General features: G+C 33.1%; 1 protein-coding gene across 1 annotated transcript in view; it reads right to left on the bottom strand.

Annotated features, from left to right (window-relative positions):
• The window catches only part of LOC132555154 (leucine-rich repeat and coiled-coil domain-containing protein 1-like), a 105,866-nt gene that overhangs the window by 63,531 nt on the left and 21,064 nt on the right, over window positions 1–21,271 (bottom strand). Inside the window, exon 9 of the mRNA XM_060219501.1 lies at window positions 1,657–1,768. Within this exon, the coding sequence (XP_060075484.1) occupies window positions 1,657–1,768 (112 nt within the window). The remainder of the gene's footprint in view (window positions 1–1,656; window positions 1,769–21,271) is intronic.

Here is a 21,271-nt window from a genome sequence, read left to right as displayed (position 1 = left end):
CTGACAACATCTCTTGCCGTTGGCAGCTATGAAATACATGGAAACACTTCAAGCAGGCTTTATTCAATTATTACATAGATGTAACTTCATTGCAAGTGTTTAGATGGAGCTATTACCATCTGCAAAAACAATGCTAATGGAAAACGACTATATATGGATGACAGTTTTTTACCTTGTTATAAGAACATTAGAAAAAAATCTATGAAAACACTTTAAGCTGGGATCTATAGAGTACAGAAGGATGAGTTTAACAAGTACTTTAAAGCTTAAAATAGAAATACTAGCTATTTAGATATCTCCCTCAGAGGTTTGTCATCAAACAAGTTGATAACAGGCATGCTCAATTTTTAAAATAGAAATACTAGCTATTTAGATATCTCCCTCAGAGGTTTGTCATCAAACAAGTTGATAACAGGCATGCTCAATTTTTAAAATAGAAATACTAGCTATTTAGATATCTCCCTCAGAGGTTTGTCATCAAACAAGTTGATAACAGGCATGCTCAATTTTTAAAATAGAAATACTAGTTATTTAGATATCTCCCTCAGAGGTTTGTCATCAAACAAGTTGATAACAGGCATGCTCAATTTTTAAAATAGAAATACTAGCTATTTAGATATCTCCCTCAGAGGTTTGTCATCAAACAAGTTGATAACAGGCATGCTCAATTTTTAAAATAGAAATACTAGCTATTTAGATATCTCCCTCAGAGGTTTGTCATCAAACAAGTTGATAACAGGCATGCTCAATTTTTAAAATAGAAATACTAGTTATTTAGATATCTCCCTCAGAGGTTTGTCATCAAACAAGTTGATAACAGGCATGCTCAATTTTTAAAATAGAAATACTAGCTATTTAGATATCTCCCTCAGAGGTTTGTCATCAAACAAGTTGATAACAGGCATGCTCAATTTTTAAAATAGAAATACTAGTTATTTAGATATCTCCCTCAGAGGTTTGTCATCAAACAAGTTGATAACAGGCATGCCCAATTTGCACGATATATAATTCTGACAATAAAATATTTCATTTAATCTAATTAGCATTGCAAATAGGGCTTCAGTAACAAGATGATCAATCCAGGAAACACGATTTTGTTTGTCTCTTCATGACCAACAAAACAACATATGATTAACATTTTGAGATTTCAGATGTTTCAATGGTTTCTCTCTAAATCTCTACAAGAAACTTATTCACCACAGCACTATTTCATCAGAGAGGCTTGTCACTGTTCGGTGAGTGGTCAGATAAACAGAGGCGGTAAGTATAATGCTCAGATATGCTAAGATGGTATGAGTCAGACATCAAATGGTCAAAGGTCAGTGTAGTCAATGTGGTCATGATCAGGTCAATGTGGTCAGAGGTCAATGTGGTCAGAGGTCAAAGTCATCAGAGATCAAAGTGGTGAGAGTTCAATGTAATCAGAGGTCAATGTGACCAAATGTCAGTGTGGACAGAGGTCAACATGGTTAAAGGTCACTGTGGTCAATGTGGTTATGATCAGAGGTCAATGTGATCAGTAGTCAATGTGGTTAGTGGTCAATGTGGTTTGTGGTCAATGTGGTTAGTGGTCAATGTAGATAGTGTGTAATGGCCTTTTGAAGAGCAGTCCTAGAGTGTTCCATTGGTCAAAAAATTATCTGTGTAAAAACTTACCAAATAGGTAGACTGGGCATCGTCCCTCCTCTGGTCCTCAGTGATACAGTAGGCAGATGGCTGTTTAAGTACTGTCTGGGGTGTATTGGGCAGCTCATCCTGTCTAGTAACACTGAAAAATATGTATTATCACACATAAAAGTTACAGTACTGAAACTCCAAATATTACTAGAGGGGATTTGAAAAATAAAGATACTACAACAAAATCATAGCATAGTCTCCCAAGTTTGACTCAGTAATGAACTCAATCATTGTTACCAGCAAGGTGCTACCATTCTTAAAATGCGCTAAAAAATGTTCCAGGTTTTTGCTCTCAAAATGTGATAAAAGTAACTCCTCTGTCTTATTCTGTCCTGATGGTTGCTACAGTAAGTGGATACTTCTACCCTCTAAGAAACTGATCCATACACATAAAAATTCCCATGAATGTGGGTTACTAAAGCCTAAAAATCAGCTCCAAAAACACAAATTTACATAAAAAAAAAATTGACTGCATGACATAAAAACTTACATAATATATCACACTACCTTAAGAAACTAAGTAAAAATCTCAAATAAACTTTAATATTTCATATAGAATTGTTGCTAATTAAAAAAAACAATAAAATCACATGGTTTAATTACATTTCCACTCTTTCCCGCCCACTCCATCCCCTCCTTTCCCTCTCCATCCATCCCCTCCCCTCCCTCTCCATCCTCTCCCCTCCCCTCCATCCCCTTCTCTCCCTCTCCATTCCCTCCCCTCCCCTCCCACTCCATCTCCTCCCCCTCCATCCATCCCCGCCCCTCCTTCTCCATCCATCCCCTCCCCTCCCTCTCCATTCCCTCCCCAGTCTTCCTCCCACCCCACCTCAACTTTTCCATTCTTCAAAAAGAAATTAGGCTGCATGAAAATTATCCAGATTTCTGTATTAGATTAAAACTGTATACTTCTTGATATGTGTATTTCATTTTCACTGATATGGATTTATTTGGCTTGGTATTTGTATCTGAATTAGCTCATGTATGTCACAAACGTGATAGTGGACAATAAACAGTCCTGCGACTTATTCATCTCTGCCAAGAGTCATTTGAATTCTAGTAAATATTATGTGGCTTAGCAGCAGAATTAAACACTCAATTGACATAAACAACCAGGATATTTTGATTCCCAGACACCACAATTAAACAGTGGCAATTCCTAAATTTCATCAAATTCCCTTTCCTTGGCAGATTGAAAATGAGTTTAGGTTTTCATTATTTCTAGTTTAACCCTGTCTGTGTTGATATGGCAAGTCTAAAAGAAATTGGAATGATGTTGTTTTTTATTTTTTGTATCAAAGTACCCATGTTTGGAATGAGGCTGTCAATGAAGGCAGGAAAATCTGACATTCTTAGATTGGAATATTGACCTTGGAAAGACACGATACAATATCAGCCATGGAAATGACAAATACCCTACACTTGATCTAACCTTTACAGAGCTGGCATAGAATTGGAGTATGTAACAGACAGTTCTATCTAAGACCATGTTGCTTCTAGCTCTCTAAAGATTTACCAGTACTGAAGTGGAGAAAGTTCTTTCAAGTGACATATAGAATTATAACAAGCAAACTTTAAGAGAGAAATTTTTTAATAATATAAACCTATTCTGTGAGTTCTTGGAAAATAATCATGTATAAAATATCTTTATGAACACATTATCTTATGATTTCCAGAAGAGGCATGTAAAGCTGTCAGAGATAAGGGGAGATAATTTCTCTGTCAATTGTAAGAAGCAATGGCTCTGTCAGAGGAACAGCAACTCTACCAAATGTTAAGGGGAAGTAACTCTGTCGGGAGGAAACGATAAAGTACAGCATTACCTTGGCCAAGGAAAAATTGAAAACAAACCATTCATTACAATCAACTAAACATCACATCAAGGTCATCTCTCTGTACCATTATCTGTTATCATCAACTAAACATCACATCAAGGTCATCTCTCTGTACCACTATCTGTTATCATCAACTAAACATCACATCAAGGTCATCTCTCTGTACCACTATCTGTTATCATCAACTAAACATCACATCAAGGTCATCTCTCTGTACCACTATCTGTTATCATCAACTAAACATCACATCAAGGTCATCTCTCTGTACCACTATCTGTTATCATCAACTAAACATCACATCAAGGTCATCTCTCTGTACCACTATCTGTTATCATCAACTAAACATCACATCAAGGTCATCTCTCTGTACCACTATCTGTTATCATCAACTAAACATCACATCAAGGTCATCTCTCTGTACCACTATTTCTTATCATCAACTAAACATCAAGTCTATATCAACTTTTGTTTTTCTTTTATGCACAATATCTTGTGTTAATTATCTTAATAAATTTTAGTTGAAGAGCATGAACCTGATTTACCTGTAAATAAATTCTTTGCCAGCAACATGTTTACACAACTTCCCCTATCTAATGATAATGATAGTAGCACTCTACATAAAACAAGACCTGTATTATGTTTGGCTGATTTTAGGAGTCCTGAGAAAACATGTACAAGCAAAAACAAATCTATGTTAAGCAGGCACTAGAAATATGTGTTCTATGGCCTGTAGCTGCAACAGACATGGAGCAAAATAAATTCCAAGTTGGTGAAACACTTGATTTTGAATACTTTTTTTCATGATGAAAGACTATAAATTAAACAACCAGATCAATCATACTGATCAACCTTAAGATTTGCCCCGTTTTTTAACCTATAAGTAAAACTGACAAAATGCACTCACAACATAGTTTAGATAAATTTAGCTTTACTATTTTTCATATATAGAAGTACAGAAAAGAATATACTGTAAAAATATCAATTTTTGTGAGGATTTATTTTTTGTTATAATTATGGTTACTTTTTATCCAAAAATTAACATTGACATGGATCAATGATTTAAGAAACAAGATTTATCAACAAAATTTAATACCAAAAAAAACAGGCATATTTTTGGTACAACTAAAAAATTTGAGCTCAACAAAAATTAATGATTTCACAGTAGTGAGATGAAATTGCTGTGTATACATATATCGTGTACTTTATCTAGTACTTAAATGGCCCTATCAAGCATGGTCACAATCCTGTTTACAATATGGTCACAACTTACAAGTCTTCATTGTAAAATATTGTAATTAACATAAAAGGCAATTTCTTGTTTCTTAAATGATTGTATAGAAGTGTAGGTGTCTTATCACATCCCATTACCTGTAGCTAATGATAATCAATCAATTAAGTCTATATTTATACCACAAAGTTCAGATCGAGTGGTTTCTGTGTCAAACCAATGCAGTTTTATATAAATAGGTTTCGTTGTAGGTGTTGAAAACTAAATATCAAATGTTGGAAACAAAGGTTTTCTGTGAAGTCCATGTCTTTCAACTTTACAGTAAACCCTAGATGCTCTTTTACCTTTAATTCCAGCCAACTTTACAGTAAACCCTAGATGCTCTTTTACCTTTAATTCCAGCCAATCGCCTGGATTTTTTTTCATGTTTTTCAGAAGTGGATCTGAAAACCTCTTTTTCATGTATTTCAGAATTAACTATCTGTGTGTAAATCCTGTTTCTGAAATGAGTTCATATTTCTTAACATACAGTATAACAGCACTAGAGAATCCAATTATATCATTCCTCAATAACAAAGACAAACAGAACCCTAACACAAATAAATGAATATCCACTACCATAGCTAGCATCTCCTCAGGTGCTTTGCTCACCAACACTGGCCAAAATTAACAGCCACACACACTCTCTGTACTCCATGCTCTCAAAAACAAATTTTGTCTCTGACTATCTGTGACATGAAATCATCTACAAATGATAGCGGGGGCCTGAACTGATACACTTACTGCCAAAGAGAAGGATAGTGATTTCAATCTTTCCTGTATCTATGTGGTGAAACTATTTACTATTTATTATCCTGATACCAAACAAAAGGAGGATTAGGGCCTGTGTAAGTCACCTGACTTTGTTTGGATGAAATTGCTTTATCCAAAAAAAAAGAAAAGGAATTTTAAAAGCTTATATCTTAATTTTCCCATTGGCCCTCATTCCTCTGCCCCAGGAGGGTCAGCAAAACAATTTATATAAAAGTCTCCTTCACACATAAAATTACTTCAGGCCAAACTGAGCCTAAATCCAGCCATTCCAGTGTAAAATAAGGATGTTTATCAATTTGCCCTAGTTCCCCCATTTGGCCCCCCCCTCTTCTGCTCCAGAGGGAGCTTTACTTACCTTTACCATGGGTATTTCAGACCCCTACCAAGTGGTCTTCATTGCTCACCAGGCTTTGTTTGACTGAAATTGCTTCATCCAAACTAATTAAAGGACAAGGAATTCTAAATATAAACAAACAACACACGTACATCTATTTCCCCACTGGGCCCAATCCCTCTGTCCTTAGATGATCAAACAAACCATTCATCCTCCAGACCAAATTCGAATAGAATCCTGCCATTCTTAGAGAAGAAGGATTTTCAAGAATTAGCTCAATGTCTGCTGTGATTAGTCCTGCCCCTTACAGGGGTTTAGACCAAATACATATATAAAATTGATCTCCCTTCATCCAGAAATGCTTCATGCCAAATAAGGACAGAATTCAAACATTTATACATTCCTACTGAGGAAGTAGAATTATTAATACTTTCATCTATTTTCCCTATACCAAAAAGGTGGTCAGACCCACAGTTTATACAAAATTAAGACCCTTTCACACCAGGATGTTTCAATCAAATTGGGACACAGTTCTTACATTCCTACAGAGAAAGTAAGATTTTAAAGAGTCTGCCCTATTTCCCCTATTGGGCCCGGCCCCTACTGCTCCAGGGGGAAGAGATTCATCATTTATTAAAAATTTAAATCAAAGAATACTTCAAATCAAGAAAGGAAAAAATCATTCCTACAGAGGGAAAAGGATTTTAAAGAATTTGTGCTATTTCCCCTATTGGGCCCAGCCCAAGGGGTCCAAGATCCATCATTTACACTGTTATGGAACTTTTACAGAACTTTTAACAAGGACACTTGAGACTTTGAGCAAAATCCAATCATTGTAACAGAAGGAAGGTCTAGGATTTCTAAGAATTTGCACTATTTCCCCTATTGGGCCCAGCCAATCCCATGCCAAGGAAGAAAGACCCATACAAACTCATTCCCCTTCACCAAAGGATGCTTCAGATCAAAGTTTGGCAAAATCAAATCACTCCTACAGAAGGAGTAGGATGTTACAGAATTTTCTCTATTTAAAAGATGGTGACAAAGTCTTAGATAACGATTTAAGTAAACATATTTTGAACGACAATTCAAATCAGGTTTTTCCCAATTTAACCAACATGATGAATCATTTAACAACTTAACAATTTGTTCACTGATGCAAATCCTTGAATACCAATATCAACTAATGGTAACATAACTGATAAAGTTTGATGTTTTGTTGATTGACAGAAATCTGTGAACTACAATCAAAAGTAATGAGCAATTTGTTCATTGATAGAAATCTGTGAATGAATGGCATTACGATGTATCACCAATGTAGCTTATTATCTCCAGCACTGACTCACAGAGTAACCCTGACATCCATTGTGTGAGACCTCTATAATACCTCTATCAGTATTGAAAACAGATGAGGAGGGATAGGGATATAAAACTGTATCTAGCATACATTGACAATAATGACACAAGTCTACAGTTTCTGGTCTTCTCTGATAGCACTACACCAATCAATATCAGATAGCATATTGTCATTTTACAAATGTTACGGCACTGAACAACCAGACATTGTGATTGGTCAGTAAGGTTGGTCACTGTAATTCATTGTAGACTGCATCGGTCAACAGTCCCAGTAATTAAAGCTAGCAAAGATTGTTTTTGGACTGAAGTACACACCAACTTGCTGAGATGTTGTAAGTTTGTGTGAGGAGCCTGGCTGTGATAAGGAGAGAGCAAACTGATCATAGTTTTCACTGGTCTATGAGGAGGAGACAGCAACTCCACTGGCTACAGAATTACAAAAAGGCAACTTATAAAATCTAGTTTTCACTGGTCTATGAGGAGGAGACAGCAACTCAACTGGCTACAGAATTACAGCTCTGATACGGTCCCTGAACATGTAAGTTATAATTTTCATTTGTCCTGTATTATTTGCATTATCCATTGTAAATATTATTCACTATATACTGCACTACATTAAAAGATATAATTATATATTTAGCTTTATTGTGACTATTATACATGCAGTATATAGTGATAACATAGTAAATATTAAATATGATTAACATAGCATGTATCATTATTGTGTAAACATGCATATCAGAGTATTATTATAATAATAAATTAATATTGCAGGTATATGTTTTCAATGTAAAACTTTTTCAAGATAAAATATGACTGGACAATACCATAGACAATATCAATATAAAATATGACAATATCATAGACAATATCAACTATCAAGATAAAATATACTGGACAATATCATAGACAATATCAAGATAAACTATTACTGGACAATATCATAGACAATATCAAGATAAAATATGACAAATATCATAGACAATATCAAGATAAAATATGACTGGACAATATCATAGACAATATCATAGACAATATCAAGATAAAATATGACTGGACAATATCATAGACAATATCAAGATAAACTATTACTGGACAATATCATAGACAATATCAAGATAAAATATGACTGGACAATATCATAGACAATATCAAGATAAAATATGACTGGACAATATCATAGACAATATCAAGATAAAATATGACTGGACAATATCATAGACAATATCATAGACAATATCAAATAAAATATGACTGGACAATATCATAGACAATATCATAGACAATATCATAGACAATATCAAGATAAACTATGACTGGACAATATCATAGACAATATCAAGACAATATCAAGATAAACTATGACTGGACAATATCATAGACAATATCAAGATAAAATATGACTGGACAATATCATAGACAATATCAAGATAAAATATGACTGGACAATATCATAGACAATATCAAGATAAAATACGACTGGACAATATCATAGACAATATCATAGACAATATCAAGATAAAATATGACTGGACAATATCATAGACAATATCAAGATAAACTATGACTGGACAATATCATAGACAATATCAAGATAAAATATGACTGGACAATATCATAGACAATATCAAGATAAAATATGACTGGACAATATCATAGACAATATCAAGATAAAATATGACTGGACAATATCATAGACAATATCAAGATAAAATACGACAATATCATAAAATATGACAATATCATAGACAATATCAAATAAAATACGACTGGACAATATCATAGACAATATCATAGACAATATCAAGATAAAATATGACTGGACAATATCATAGACAATATCAAGATAAAATACGACTGGACAATATCATAGACAATATCATAGACAATATCAAGATAAACTATTACTGGACAATATCATAGACAATATCAAGATAAAATATGACTGGACAATATCATAGACAATATCATAGACAATATCATAGACAATATCAAGATAAACTATGACTGGACAATATCATAGACAATATCATAGACAATATCAAGATAAAATATGACTGGACAATATCATAGACAATATCAAGATAAAATATGACTGGACAATATCATAGACAATATCAAGATAAAATATGACTGGACAATATCATAGACAATATCATAGACAATATCAAGATAAAATATGACTGGACAATATCATAGACAATATCATAGACAATATCATAGACAATATCAAATATGACTGGACAATATCATAGACAATATCATAGACAATATCATAGACAATATCAAGATAAACTATGACTGGACAATATCATAGACAATATCATAGACAATATCAAGATAAAATATGACTGGACAATATCATAGACAATATCAAGATAAAATATGACTGGACAATATCATAGACAATATCAAGATAAAATATGACTGGACAATATCAAGATAAAATGTGACTGGACAATATCATAGACAATATCAAGATAAACTATTACTGGACAATATCATAGACAATATCAAGATAAAATATGACTGGACAATATCATAGACAATATCAAGATAAAATATGACTGGACAATATCATAGACAATATCATAGACAATATCAAGATAAACTATGACTGGACAATATCATAGACAATATCAAGATAAAATATGACTGGACAATATCATAGACAATATCAAGATAAACTATGACTGGACAATATCATAGACAATATCAAGATAAAATATGACTGGACAATATCATAGACAATATCAAGATAAAATATGATTGGACAATATCATAGACAATATCAAGATAAAATATGACTGGACAATATCATGGACAATATCATAGACAATATCAAGATAAAATATGACTGGACAATATCATAGACAATATCAAGATAAAATATGACTGGACAATATCATAGACAATATCATAGACAATATCAAGATAAAATATGACTGGACAATATCATAGACAATATCATAGACAATATCATAGACAATATCAAGATAAACTATGACTGGACAATATCATAGACAATATCAAGATAAACTATGACCGGACAATATCATAGACAATATCATAGACAATATCAAGATAAAATATGACTGGACAATATCATAGACAATATCAAGATAAAATATGACTGGACAATATCATAGACAATATCAAGATAAAATATGACTGGACAATATCATAGACAATATCATAGACAATATCAAGATAAAATATGACTGGACAATATCATAGACAATATCATAGACAATATCAAGATAAAATACGACTGGACAATATCATAGACAATATCATAGACAATATCATAGACAATATCAAGATAAACTATGACTGGACAATATCATAGACAATATCATAGACAATATCAAGATAAAATATGACTGGACAATATCATAGACAATATCAAGATAAAATATGACTGGACAATATCATAGACAATATCAAGATAAAATATGACTGGACAATATCAAGATAAAATGTGACTGGACAATATCATAGACAATATCAAGATAAACTATTACTGGACAATATCATAGACAATATCAAGATAAAATATGACTGGACAATATCATAGACAATATCAAGATAAAATATGACTGGACAATATCATAGACAATATCATAGACAATATCAAGATAAACTATGACTGGACAATATCATAGACAATATCAAGATAAAATATGACTGGACAATATCATAGACAATATCAAGATAAACTATGACTGGACAATATCATAGACAATATCAAGATAAAATATGACTGGACAATATCATAGACAATATCAAGATAAAATATGACTGGACAATATCATAGACAATATCAAGATAAAATATGACTGGACAATATCATAGACAATATCATAGACAATATCAAGATAAAATATGACTGGACAATATCATAGACAATATCAAGATAAAATATGAATGGACAATATCATAGACAATATCATAGACAATATCAAGATAAAATATGACTGGACAATATCATAGACAATATCATAGACAATATCATATACAATATCAAGATAAACTATGACTGGACAATATCATAGACAATATCAAGATAAAATATGACTGGACAATATCATAGACAATATCAAGATAAACTATTACTGGACAATATCATAGACAATATCAAGATAAACTATTACTGGACAATATCATAGACAATATCAAGAATTCAACACTGTAGAATTTTCTGACTTTTTCCTCCCATTGTCTACATTTCTTCCACCTTCTACTTTTTTCTTCCATAGTCTACTTTTGAAAACTAAAATATTCAATCCTAACAACATAGAGCATGTAGATGTGTAAGCATATAAACCAGTTATTATAGCCTAATTTATCAATGGTCATGGGGCTGATTATCAAAGGTCACAGACTGGATTATCAAAGGTCATACCAGTATATTGAAATATTAAAGGTCATGGGGCTGATTATCTAAGGTCACAGACTGGATTATCAAAGGTCATACCAGTATATTGAAATATTAAAGGTCATGGGGCTGATTATCTAAGGTCACAGACTGGATTATCAAAGGTCATACCAGTATATTGAAATATTAAAGGTCATGGGCTAGATTAACAAAGGTCATAGACTGGATGAACAAAGGTCATAGACTGGATTAACAAAGGTCACAGACTGGATTATCAAAGGACATACCAGTATACTGAAATATTAAAGGTCATGGGCTAGATTAACAAAGGTCATAGACTGGATTAACAAAGGTCATAGGCTGGATTAACATTGGTCATAGGCTGGATTAACAAAGGTCATAGGCTGGATTAACATTGGTCATAGGCTGGATTAACAAAGGTCATAGCCTTGATTATCAAAGACCATATACTGAAATATCAAAGGTCATAGGATGATGGGCTGGATTATTAAAGGTCATGCACTAGATAAACAGCAGTGTGTTCTTAAAGAAGGTAAACAAACTGGTACTGGATAGAATTATGTAGAGACATGTTCTGTGTTAATGGTCACTAGATGTATAATTAAATGTTAAAGACCGGATTGTGTGGTCAAGGCACAATCTAGACACAATCATCTCATAATGTCCATAATTAGTTAAATCAAAAATGAGAAGGATATCTCAAAGCACTACTGGCATGACTCCATTAAATTTGATCTGGCTTATTACAATATCCCACTGGGGTGGTGTCATCATTACTTTATGGTGATTGAAATCTCTAAACTTTATTGTAAAAAACTTTTTCCAATTAAATCCAGTAATGCTCGTCTCAATGGTTTCCATTTTCTTATTCATACTATTTCTGCCAGTGTTATTTGTTATGGAGCAAGCTTAAATGGTTGAGACTTAAATTAATGGTGAAAATATCCTGTATTTCTGTCATGACCAAAATTGATGGTGCTAATGTTCTGTACTCCTATCATGACCAAAATTGATGGTGCTAATGTTCTGTACTCCTATCATGACCAAAATTGATGGTGCTAATGTTCTGTACTCCTATCATGACCAAAATTGATGGTGCTAATGTTCTGTACTCCTATCATGACCAAAATTGATGGTGCTAATGTTCTTTATTTCTATCATGACCTGAATTAATTGTGCTAATGTCATGTTTTTTTTAACATGAATTAATTGTACTAATGTCAGGTGTTTCTAACATGACCTGAATTAATGACACTAATGTCATGTGTTTCTAACATGACCTGAATTAACGACACTAATGTCATGTGTTTCTAACATGACCTAAATTAATTATGCTCATGTCAGGTGTTTCTAACATGACCTGAATTAATGGCACTAATGTCATGTGTTTTTAACATGACCTGAATTAATTGTGCTAATGTCATGTGTTTCTAACATGACCTGAATTAATGGCACTAATGTCATGTGTTTTTAACATGACCTGAATTAATTGTGCTAATGTCATGTGTTTCTAACATGACCTGAATTAATGACACTAATGTCATATGTTTCTAACATGACCTGAATTAATTGTGCTAATGTCATGTGTTTCTAACATGAACTGAATTAATGACACTAATGTCATAAGTTTCTAACATGACCTGAATTAATCGTGCTAATGTCATATGTTTCTAACATGACCTGAATTAATGACACTAATGTCATATGTTTCTAACATGACCTGAATTAATTGTGCTAATGTCATATGTTTCTAACATGACCTGAATTAATGACACTTATGTCATGTGTTTTAACATGACCTGAATTAATTGTGCTAATGTCATGTGTTTCTAACATGACCTGAATTAATGACACTAATGTCATATGTTTCTAACATGACCTGAATTAATGACACTTATGTCATGTGTTTTAACATGACCTGAATTAATTGTGCTAATGTCATGTGTTTCTAACATGCCTGAATTAATTGTGCTAATGTCATGTGTTTCTCACATGACCTGAATTAATGACACTAATGTCATATGTTTCTAACATGAACTGAATTAATGAAGTACTCTAAACATACATTTTTGTAAAGTTCAATCACAGAAAGTTGTCTAATCCTCCTTTATCTTGATAACACAACTAGCAATTTCCTAAACTAACATGTTCAGTCTTTAGACTAAATATCATCTACAACTTATGATCATTTGATTCTGGCAAGCTTTGCTTAACAATGACATAACAAAAGATTTGTTAATAAAATACATTCTAGTTAAAATGTTACTTTGACATTTGACCTAGTGAACCAGTTAACCGCTTCTGGATTTTTGGATGTACAATCATGTACATATATGTAGTTTATGTTAATTTCCCATTTGATTTCAGTCAATTGTTTAGCAGTTATGCATTTACATGATAACTTTCACAGAAAGAAAGCAACAACTCATTGTTCTCTTATGTTATAGGAATATGCTTTTGGGGCGAATATCCTGGGCCTTTTGGTTATTGACAAGTAAACTGATAATTTTGATATATTAAGTTGTTGTTTAATATACTGGTGCAATATATTTACAATTTGGAAAAAAATTGTGATCTGACCCCTATGACTTTAATAGTGGGTCAAGGTCATTCAACTGAGCAAACTTGATAATCCTTCAATACAACATTGCTTCTGGTCAATATCATGTTCATAAGTCTCTTTTGATGTGTAGAGGATGAGGAAGTGGCCCATGTACCTTAATAGTTATATAACTATAGAGACCTTAATAGGATATAACAGCAGTAGCAGTAGTAGGATATATAGCAGTCTAGGCAAAAAATACTCCTCATTTCAGTTTCTTAACAAAATTTCAGCTTCATGGCACCAGTGGAATCAAGCAGTTTTAAAATGTGTTATCAAGATAGCGGCCATGGGGGCCATATTGGATTTCAGACAGATTCAAAAAATAAAAACACTTGGTCTGGACCATTTCATGATCACTTCAGTCATGTCTAAGCTCAAAACCACTTGTTGAACTTGACTATATTTTTGATGTTGTCTTGAAATAGAGAAATATATAGAAATACAGATTGTTTACATGCTACGATCATGAAATGTCTCCTTCAGACCGTGTACACAACAGTGATTTGCGAAAAAATTTAAATGATAACACAAGTAAGCATCATCTCATGAGCGTTCCAGGCAAGTTACAACTAAATCCCATAAAAGTTGGAAACAAAATTTGAAATGCATATTGTTGACCCTGGAGGATTGCTAGGTGGATAACTGGTCTACAGTTTTAGTTGTTCTGAAAGATTATAGTTTCCCTTTTATAACTTCTGTCTGAAGTAGAAGAATCGTTTTAAGAATTTACTGTCACGAATTTGGAATACTTAACCTCTTACAGCACTTGGTCTTTTCAAACTCAATTACAAAATATATAAAAGTTGAAATGTTATTGTTGTATAAATATTGATTAACATTAAGTAAAAGATGATATGATATTATAAAGGGCCAAAACAAGATATCCCTGTCTATCATCAGTAGCTAAGAGCTGTTTTATAGGTGTTGCATGTTAGAACAGTTTATGTACTTTATAAACTACAAAGAAAAAAAAGATGACTTGCAATCATCAAGAGAAAATGGTCAGGTCCAGAATTCAATTATATTTTTGTTTCTTTTACAACAATCCATATATTGGTCTGAATCATGTTCTATCAGTAATAGATGTTCTATCAGCTTTAAGATACTGTATCAATCTTTCCAGACCAATTAATATAAAATGAATAATTCATTTATTTTAATCTTGTTTTTAAAGGTGATAGATTAATTCTACAATGATGAAATTCTTTGTCTATGATATTAACTTTGACACACGTTATACATTGTTAGCATGTTGACAAAACAATCATAATGTAAGCTTAACTGATAAAAGTACCATAACATATATCGCTGTTTACCAAACAAAGAAGCCTGTTCTTTCACAATAGTTGTTTAATTGTTATCAGTTTTGAGACACTTTGTCAATAACTTTCACATAACCAAAATGCTGCCTTACCGCTTTTTTTTTGCCTTTTTCATTAGGAATGATTTTTAAAATGTCGCCACCTTCAACCACCATGTTTCATCAAAATGGGTAATTTCAAGAACGGGTATAAAGCATTGACCCGGAGATAAAGAAGTCACACCTTATTACTATAGTTTTCAGATTTCATTAGATCATATTAGAAAAAAAGATAAAACACTTATTTAAGATATATAAATTCTCATTCGAAGTAGATGATTGGGCTGTTCTTGTATTAAGCACTACACTGCTCAAGTCCCAAAGAAGCTTTCAAAAGTAAGAAAAAGATAGCTCGCAGCCCTTCAGCAAAAGCTCCATGAAATTATCTTACTTTTAAGCAGCATTTTTCATTGACTAAAACAATAGGGCTCCCCTTCCCCCAATGACTCTTTTGAACAAATTTTGGCCAAAATCCACTCAATCATTCATGACTTGAAGCGATTAGTAAAAAAAGTTAATAAATGGACAGATAACCAAGGTAAATAGATGCCCGCTGTATGGCATAAGTTCACTGGTCCTTCTAGACAGGTGAGCTAAAAAACTCTCTCAATAGTCATTTGCTTGAAAATATGCTTTCGACCTATTGCTATTGAGAGAAAAGCTATCACAATACACTGATATGTTGACCACTAAACATGACCTGAATTGATGATGCTGATGTTGTATGTCTCTATCAAGACCTTAAATGATGATGTTCATGGCAAGTGTATTACTGCTTGTTGCCCCTATCTTATTGGGTCAGATGTGACAAGACACGGACAGGACAGCACATTTATTATTTACCATGCCTACAATTCTCATACATATGTGCTTGACCTTTTTACCTTTTCCTGTTTTCCAGATCTGAATTCCCAAGTTTTTAAAAAATTCAACATGGAGGACATTTGGCCAGCTGATCTCAATGGCAACACAACAGTAACCATTGACCTCAACAGGTCAGAAGACAATGGGGGTAATTATAACTGCAACACAGAATCATCTATTACATTTCAATTCTATACATGGGGTGTCATGGCAAATATTATAACTGTGTATGGCATTGTCGGTAATGTACTGTCAATACTGGTATTGCGACACCGAATGATGCAGAGTTCGACCTCTATCTATTTGATATCATTAGCAGTATATGACACAGGAGTGTTGCTGTCTATGTGTTTATTCCTGGCCCTTCCCACCCTATACCTAGAGAAGGGTCTCCTTGAGGATTACTACCATGCCTATAAGTACATGCATCCGTTCTGCTACCCTATAGCACTCGTCGCTCAGACGGGCACAATCTATACAACTCTTGCTTTCACAGTCGAGCGTTATATTGCTGTATGTCATCCCCTAAAGGCGGCCAACACGTGCACCAGATCACGTACAAAACGTGTCATTCTGTTGATATTTCTGTGCTGTGTGATTTACAATATACCCCGATTTTTAGAGTCAAAGACTACGGAAATCTGGAATGAATTCTACAACCGTACTGAACCTCAAATCCAACAAACTGAGCTTGGCATGAGTAAAGCCTACAGAGAGGTGTACTTTATCTACCTACAGCTCTTCATTATGTTCTTGATACCATTCTCCTTTCTGGCAGTGCTAAACATTTATCTGATCCGTGCAGTCAAAACTGCGCAATTAAATCGTCGTCAAATGAGTGTGGGCAACTCCAAAACGCCCAAGACTTCGCCCAAGGAGCCCAATCTCACCATTATGTTGATTGCAGTTGTCATGGTTTTTCTCGTGTGTCAACTTCCATCAGTGATTGACAACATCCTGTGGACAATTTTTGATGCAACAGTGTTGAACTGTTCCCTGCACTACATCAGATTTACCACTTTGAGCAATCTCATGGTAGTGATTAATTCAGCTATCAACTTTGTCATTTATTGCCTATTCGGCAAACGTTTCCGTCGCGTTTTCGTAAAGATGTTTATTCCATGCAAAAAAAACAGGAATCAGTATAAGTATGTAATGTATGACAGCACAATGAACAGTCGAGGAGGTGGCGGTTTGCAAAAACCTAACGGAAACGGCAAGATCTACGACACAGAGAGCACATTCCTGTGATCCAAACTATTTGTTAATTAGCCATTTGTGTGCTTTAGTGTTTGTATTCCTGCTACAGTTACAATTTTTAACTAAATAAGATATACTGACTTGTATATAACTTTGGATTGATCTGAGTGATTTAAATGGTGCCGTCTATCACTGAGGTTTATCACAAAGAAACAATTAATTGGCATTGTGGTTTGCCACCATCAAACACCAACAAATCTTTATCTTATACAATATGAGGTAATTAACCAGGAATCAAAAACCATAGTAGCCTGATCAGTATATTGCTGTTTTTTGTTTGAAATTTTAACAAGTCCAACTAGTTTGATCCTTGATCTTACATCGAACACTAACATTGGTCTTATTTCATGACATGCAAGCCATATCTCAGGAAGAACCATTCAATTTTTCCAGTAATTTGGTGCATGAATTTTGATGTTATTTTTGTCACAAATCCTAAATTTAAAACAATCATCATGAATTTTGATGTTAAAACTCTTAATTATTCATTTTTTTTTTTCTTAAAAATTGAATTCGTCTTGTGTGAGCAGCAATATAAAAAGGCCTTCCAAAGTTTGCATAAGAGGATTGAAATTTTAAAACAAAATTGCAGTTTCTCAACGGGAGTTGAAAGAAGTCACCACATATGAATAAATTTGAATATTTCTATAGTGCTCTATTTATCAATAGCAATCCTGTAGGTAGCTTGCTCCATTGTCCCTATATCCATAATATATGTATCTTGAAAATACCAAAACACCAAGAATTAGACAAGAATGGGTTTCCTAAAGAACAGTGGTACAGCATTGGTTTGACAATCTGATAAATGGCTGTGACCTTGACCTTATAAAAAATGTTGAAATGAGATCCTGTTGTATTTGATATCATAAGAATGAATTTGTAGTGTTATATACTATTGTATGCTGAGAGTCTAGACATCATACAGAAGATATTATTAAAATCAATTCAAATAAACAAGAATTCATCTTATTATAAGTCTCGATTGCTTGCTTTGTTAGTATGATAATGTTTAGCAAATCACTATAATCTATGCCCCCCACCCCATCCCCATTTAAAAATACAGGTCAACTTAATCAGTAATGCATTAAGACTTTAGATATGTTCTTGTCATTTCTAAATATTGAATATGTGAAGCATGAAATGAAAACATATTATGTTGCATTTTTACCTCAAAAATATCTCCTTTCCAATAGAGAGAGACACTAATGTGATATTGAAGGGAAACCCATAAATGAAATCTGAGAAAGATCCATCCAGAACTAGCATTGACAAACTTTCAGAGTCAAAATCCAAAATGAACAACTTTCAGACTTTTTTCTTCTGATCAGTTTCAAAATCAAAAAGGCACATCTAATGATCATGGACAACCTTTGTAAGAAATTTGAGAAAAAGCCATGATAAACTTTTGTTGTCAAAATCTGAAATAGCTGCCTGTCAGTTATTTGGTTTTTCTGTCCCGAAATTGAAAGTGCATAACGGAAGACCAAGGGTACCTGCATATGAAATCTGAGAAAGATCCATGCAATACTATTCAAGGAATAGCAATTAACGCCATTTCCTATTCAAAATGCAAGACAGCCCCTTGTTAGCCATTTCATTTATTATCAGGATGCAATCCCAAAATCAAAAGTGCACAACTAGGAACCAAAGGGAACCCGAAATCTGACAAAGATGTATCCAGTGCTTCTCCAGAACTTTGACAAACTGCTGCAACCTTGACCTTATTAAAGGAGAAATGACCTGATATTTTTGTAGCTACATTTAGAGTATTTTATATATCACATTGTGCTGAGAGTTTGGAGATCCTGCATAATATATATAAGATATTGTCAAAATTTGGAAAGAATTAAGCATCCACCTTGTTAGTATGGTCATTTCTATGCAAAATCTGTCCCCACCCTCCAACAATTTTGAATTTCTCAGTGAATCTTTCTTAATAATATGTAAATACCATTGATATTGCTGTCATATTTAATCATTGAATTTGCAAGACACACGAAAATCTTATACATTCTTCGTTTCCCAAAATTTTCCCATAATTATCTATGTGTCCCAAGAAGGAAGTAAAAAACTCTTCAGATATTTTATATATTTTTCAATGTGACAATGAAATAAATCTGAAGTAAATTAAGCCAAAAAGGCTTTGAAGTCCTTCCTCAAAAGCTTAAGCTTTTATCCCAAAAATACATAAAAAAAAAGCAAAAACAAACAAAAACAAAAAATAACAAAAAAAAAATAAAAAAAAAAAAAAAATCACATCATCTATTTGCTGTAATTTGATTTCCATACAACAATGTAACTATAGTTTGGGTTTAATCATTATAGTACCTCTACATTACAAGCAACAAAGAACAAGTTCACATTTGTTTAATGTCCAGCTTCTCACCATTCCTTATTTTCAGAGTTGCTTGAATGTAAAATCTAGAAGATCTTCTGTAAACAATTAGTGTTGAGGTGTCCAATGACCATGTCAGTAAGCTAGATGTATCACGTTTGATTAAAGTTTGTCTTTTTGAGAAATGAATCTAAACACAAAACTAAGAGTGAAATATTAACGACATTGACACTGCCACCAGAAAAGTTACACTGTAGTCTCATTTCTGCAACTATTCTCTGCTTGTGTGACCAAAATCATTGTTAAAGATTGCAGAAAAGACAAAAGAGATCAGAACCTTTTAACACCAGCTTCTATACTATGGTTATAACAAAATGATGAATAACACTGCATCACACAGATGTTTTGACCTCATTTGATTTGACATGGTCAGTGATGGTAATTAATACGAATCTAAATCACTGAAGAAAACGAAAACAAACACCTGTCAAAAAAATCTCAAAAACCTGACAGGGATTATAGATGTACTCAACCAAAAAATTAATAAACTTCGTCATTTTCAATAATGCATAATTTAATAAAAAAACTTCAAGTATTGGTTAAATTCTAAACTGTGCCACATGATATTAGAATGAATTACTAAACATGGCATGCAGATGGAAAAATTCCATGTACCACCAATAAACATCAAGATCTGATGGTTGTACAAAGACACACAAGTGAATAGCACCTTATATCACAAACTAAGATTTATATAAAGAGTATCAAAGTAAGAAATCAACAGCGTCAAGCAGCAGTTGTTAAAGGACTCAAAATTATTATATTTTCTTTATGATTTTTTGTTTTAATATCTAGATATCATTTTTAACCATTTCTGGAGAAAAAGCATTAAGTATACAAAGAGATGAAGCAACCCCAATTCAGTGTCCTGGGATTCGCTGACACAGAATTGTAAAGCATCTACAAGCTGAAAGCAGGAGATATTAAATTTTGTTAGCCAGCTTTAAGTGTTTGATTCCAGCTGTTATAAAAGATTTAATAGGTGAAAATGTAGAAAGACTGTTATATATCAACAAAACAATTCACACTTGGTTCTCAGTAATTATATGGTGTGATGAGAAATAGATATCAAATGTTGATTCTTGTTCCAAATATTATTTATCTGTGACTATCTATAGGGGAGCAACACTTCAAACAAAAGTGATGTA

Source organism: Ylistrum balloti, unplaced genomic scaffold (assembly GCF_031769215.1).
Source record: "Ylistrum balloti isolate Yb309-2 unplaced genomic scaffold, AGI_CSIRO_Ybal_v1 Utg370456, whole genome shotgun sequence".
NCBI classification, from domain to species: domain Eukaryota; kingdom Metazoa; phylum Mollusca; class Bivalvia; order Pectinida; family Pectinidae; genus Ylistrum; species Ylistrum balloti.
Note: the sequence above shows the minus strand (reverse complement) of the source record. Positions and strands in the feature narration are given on the sequence as shown.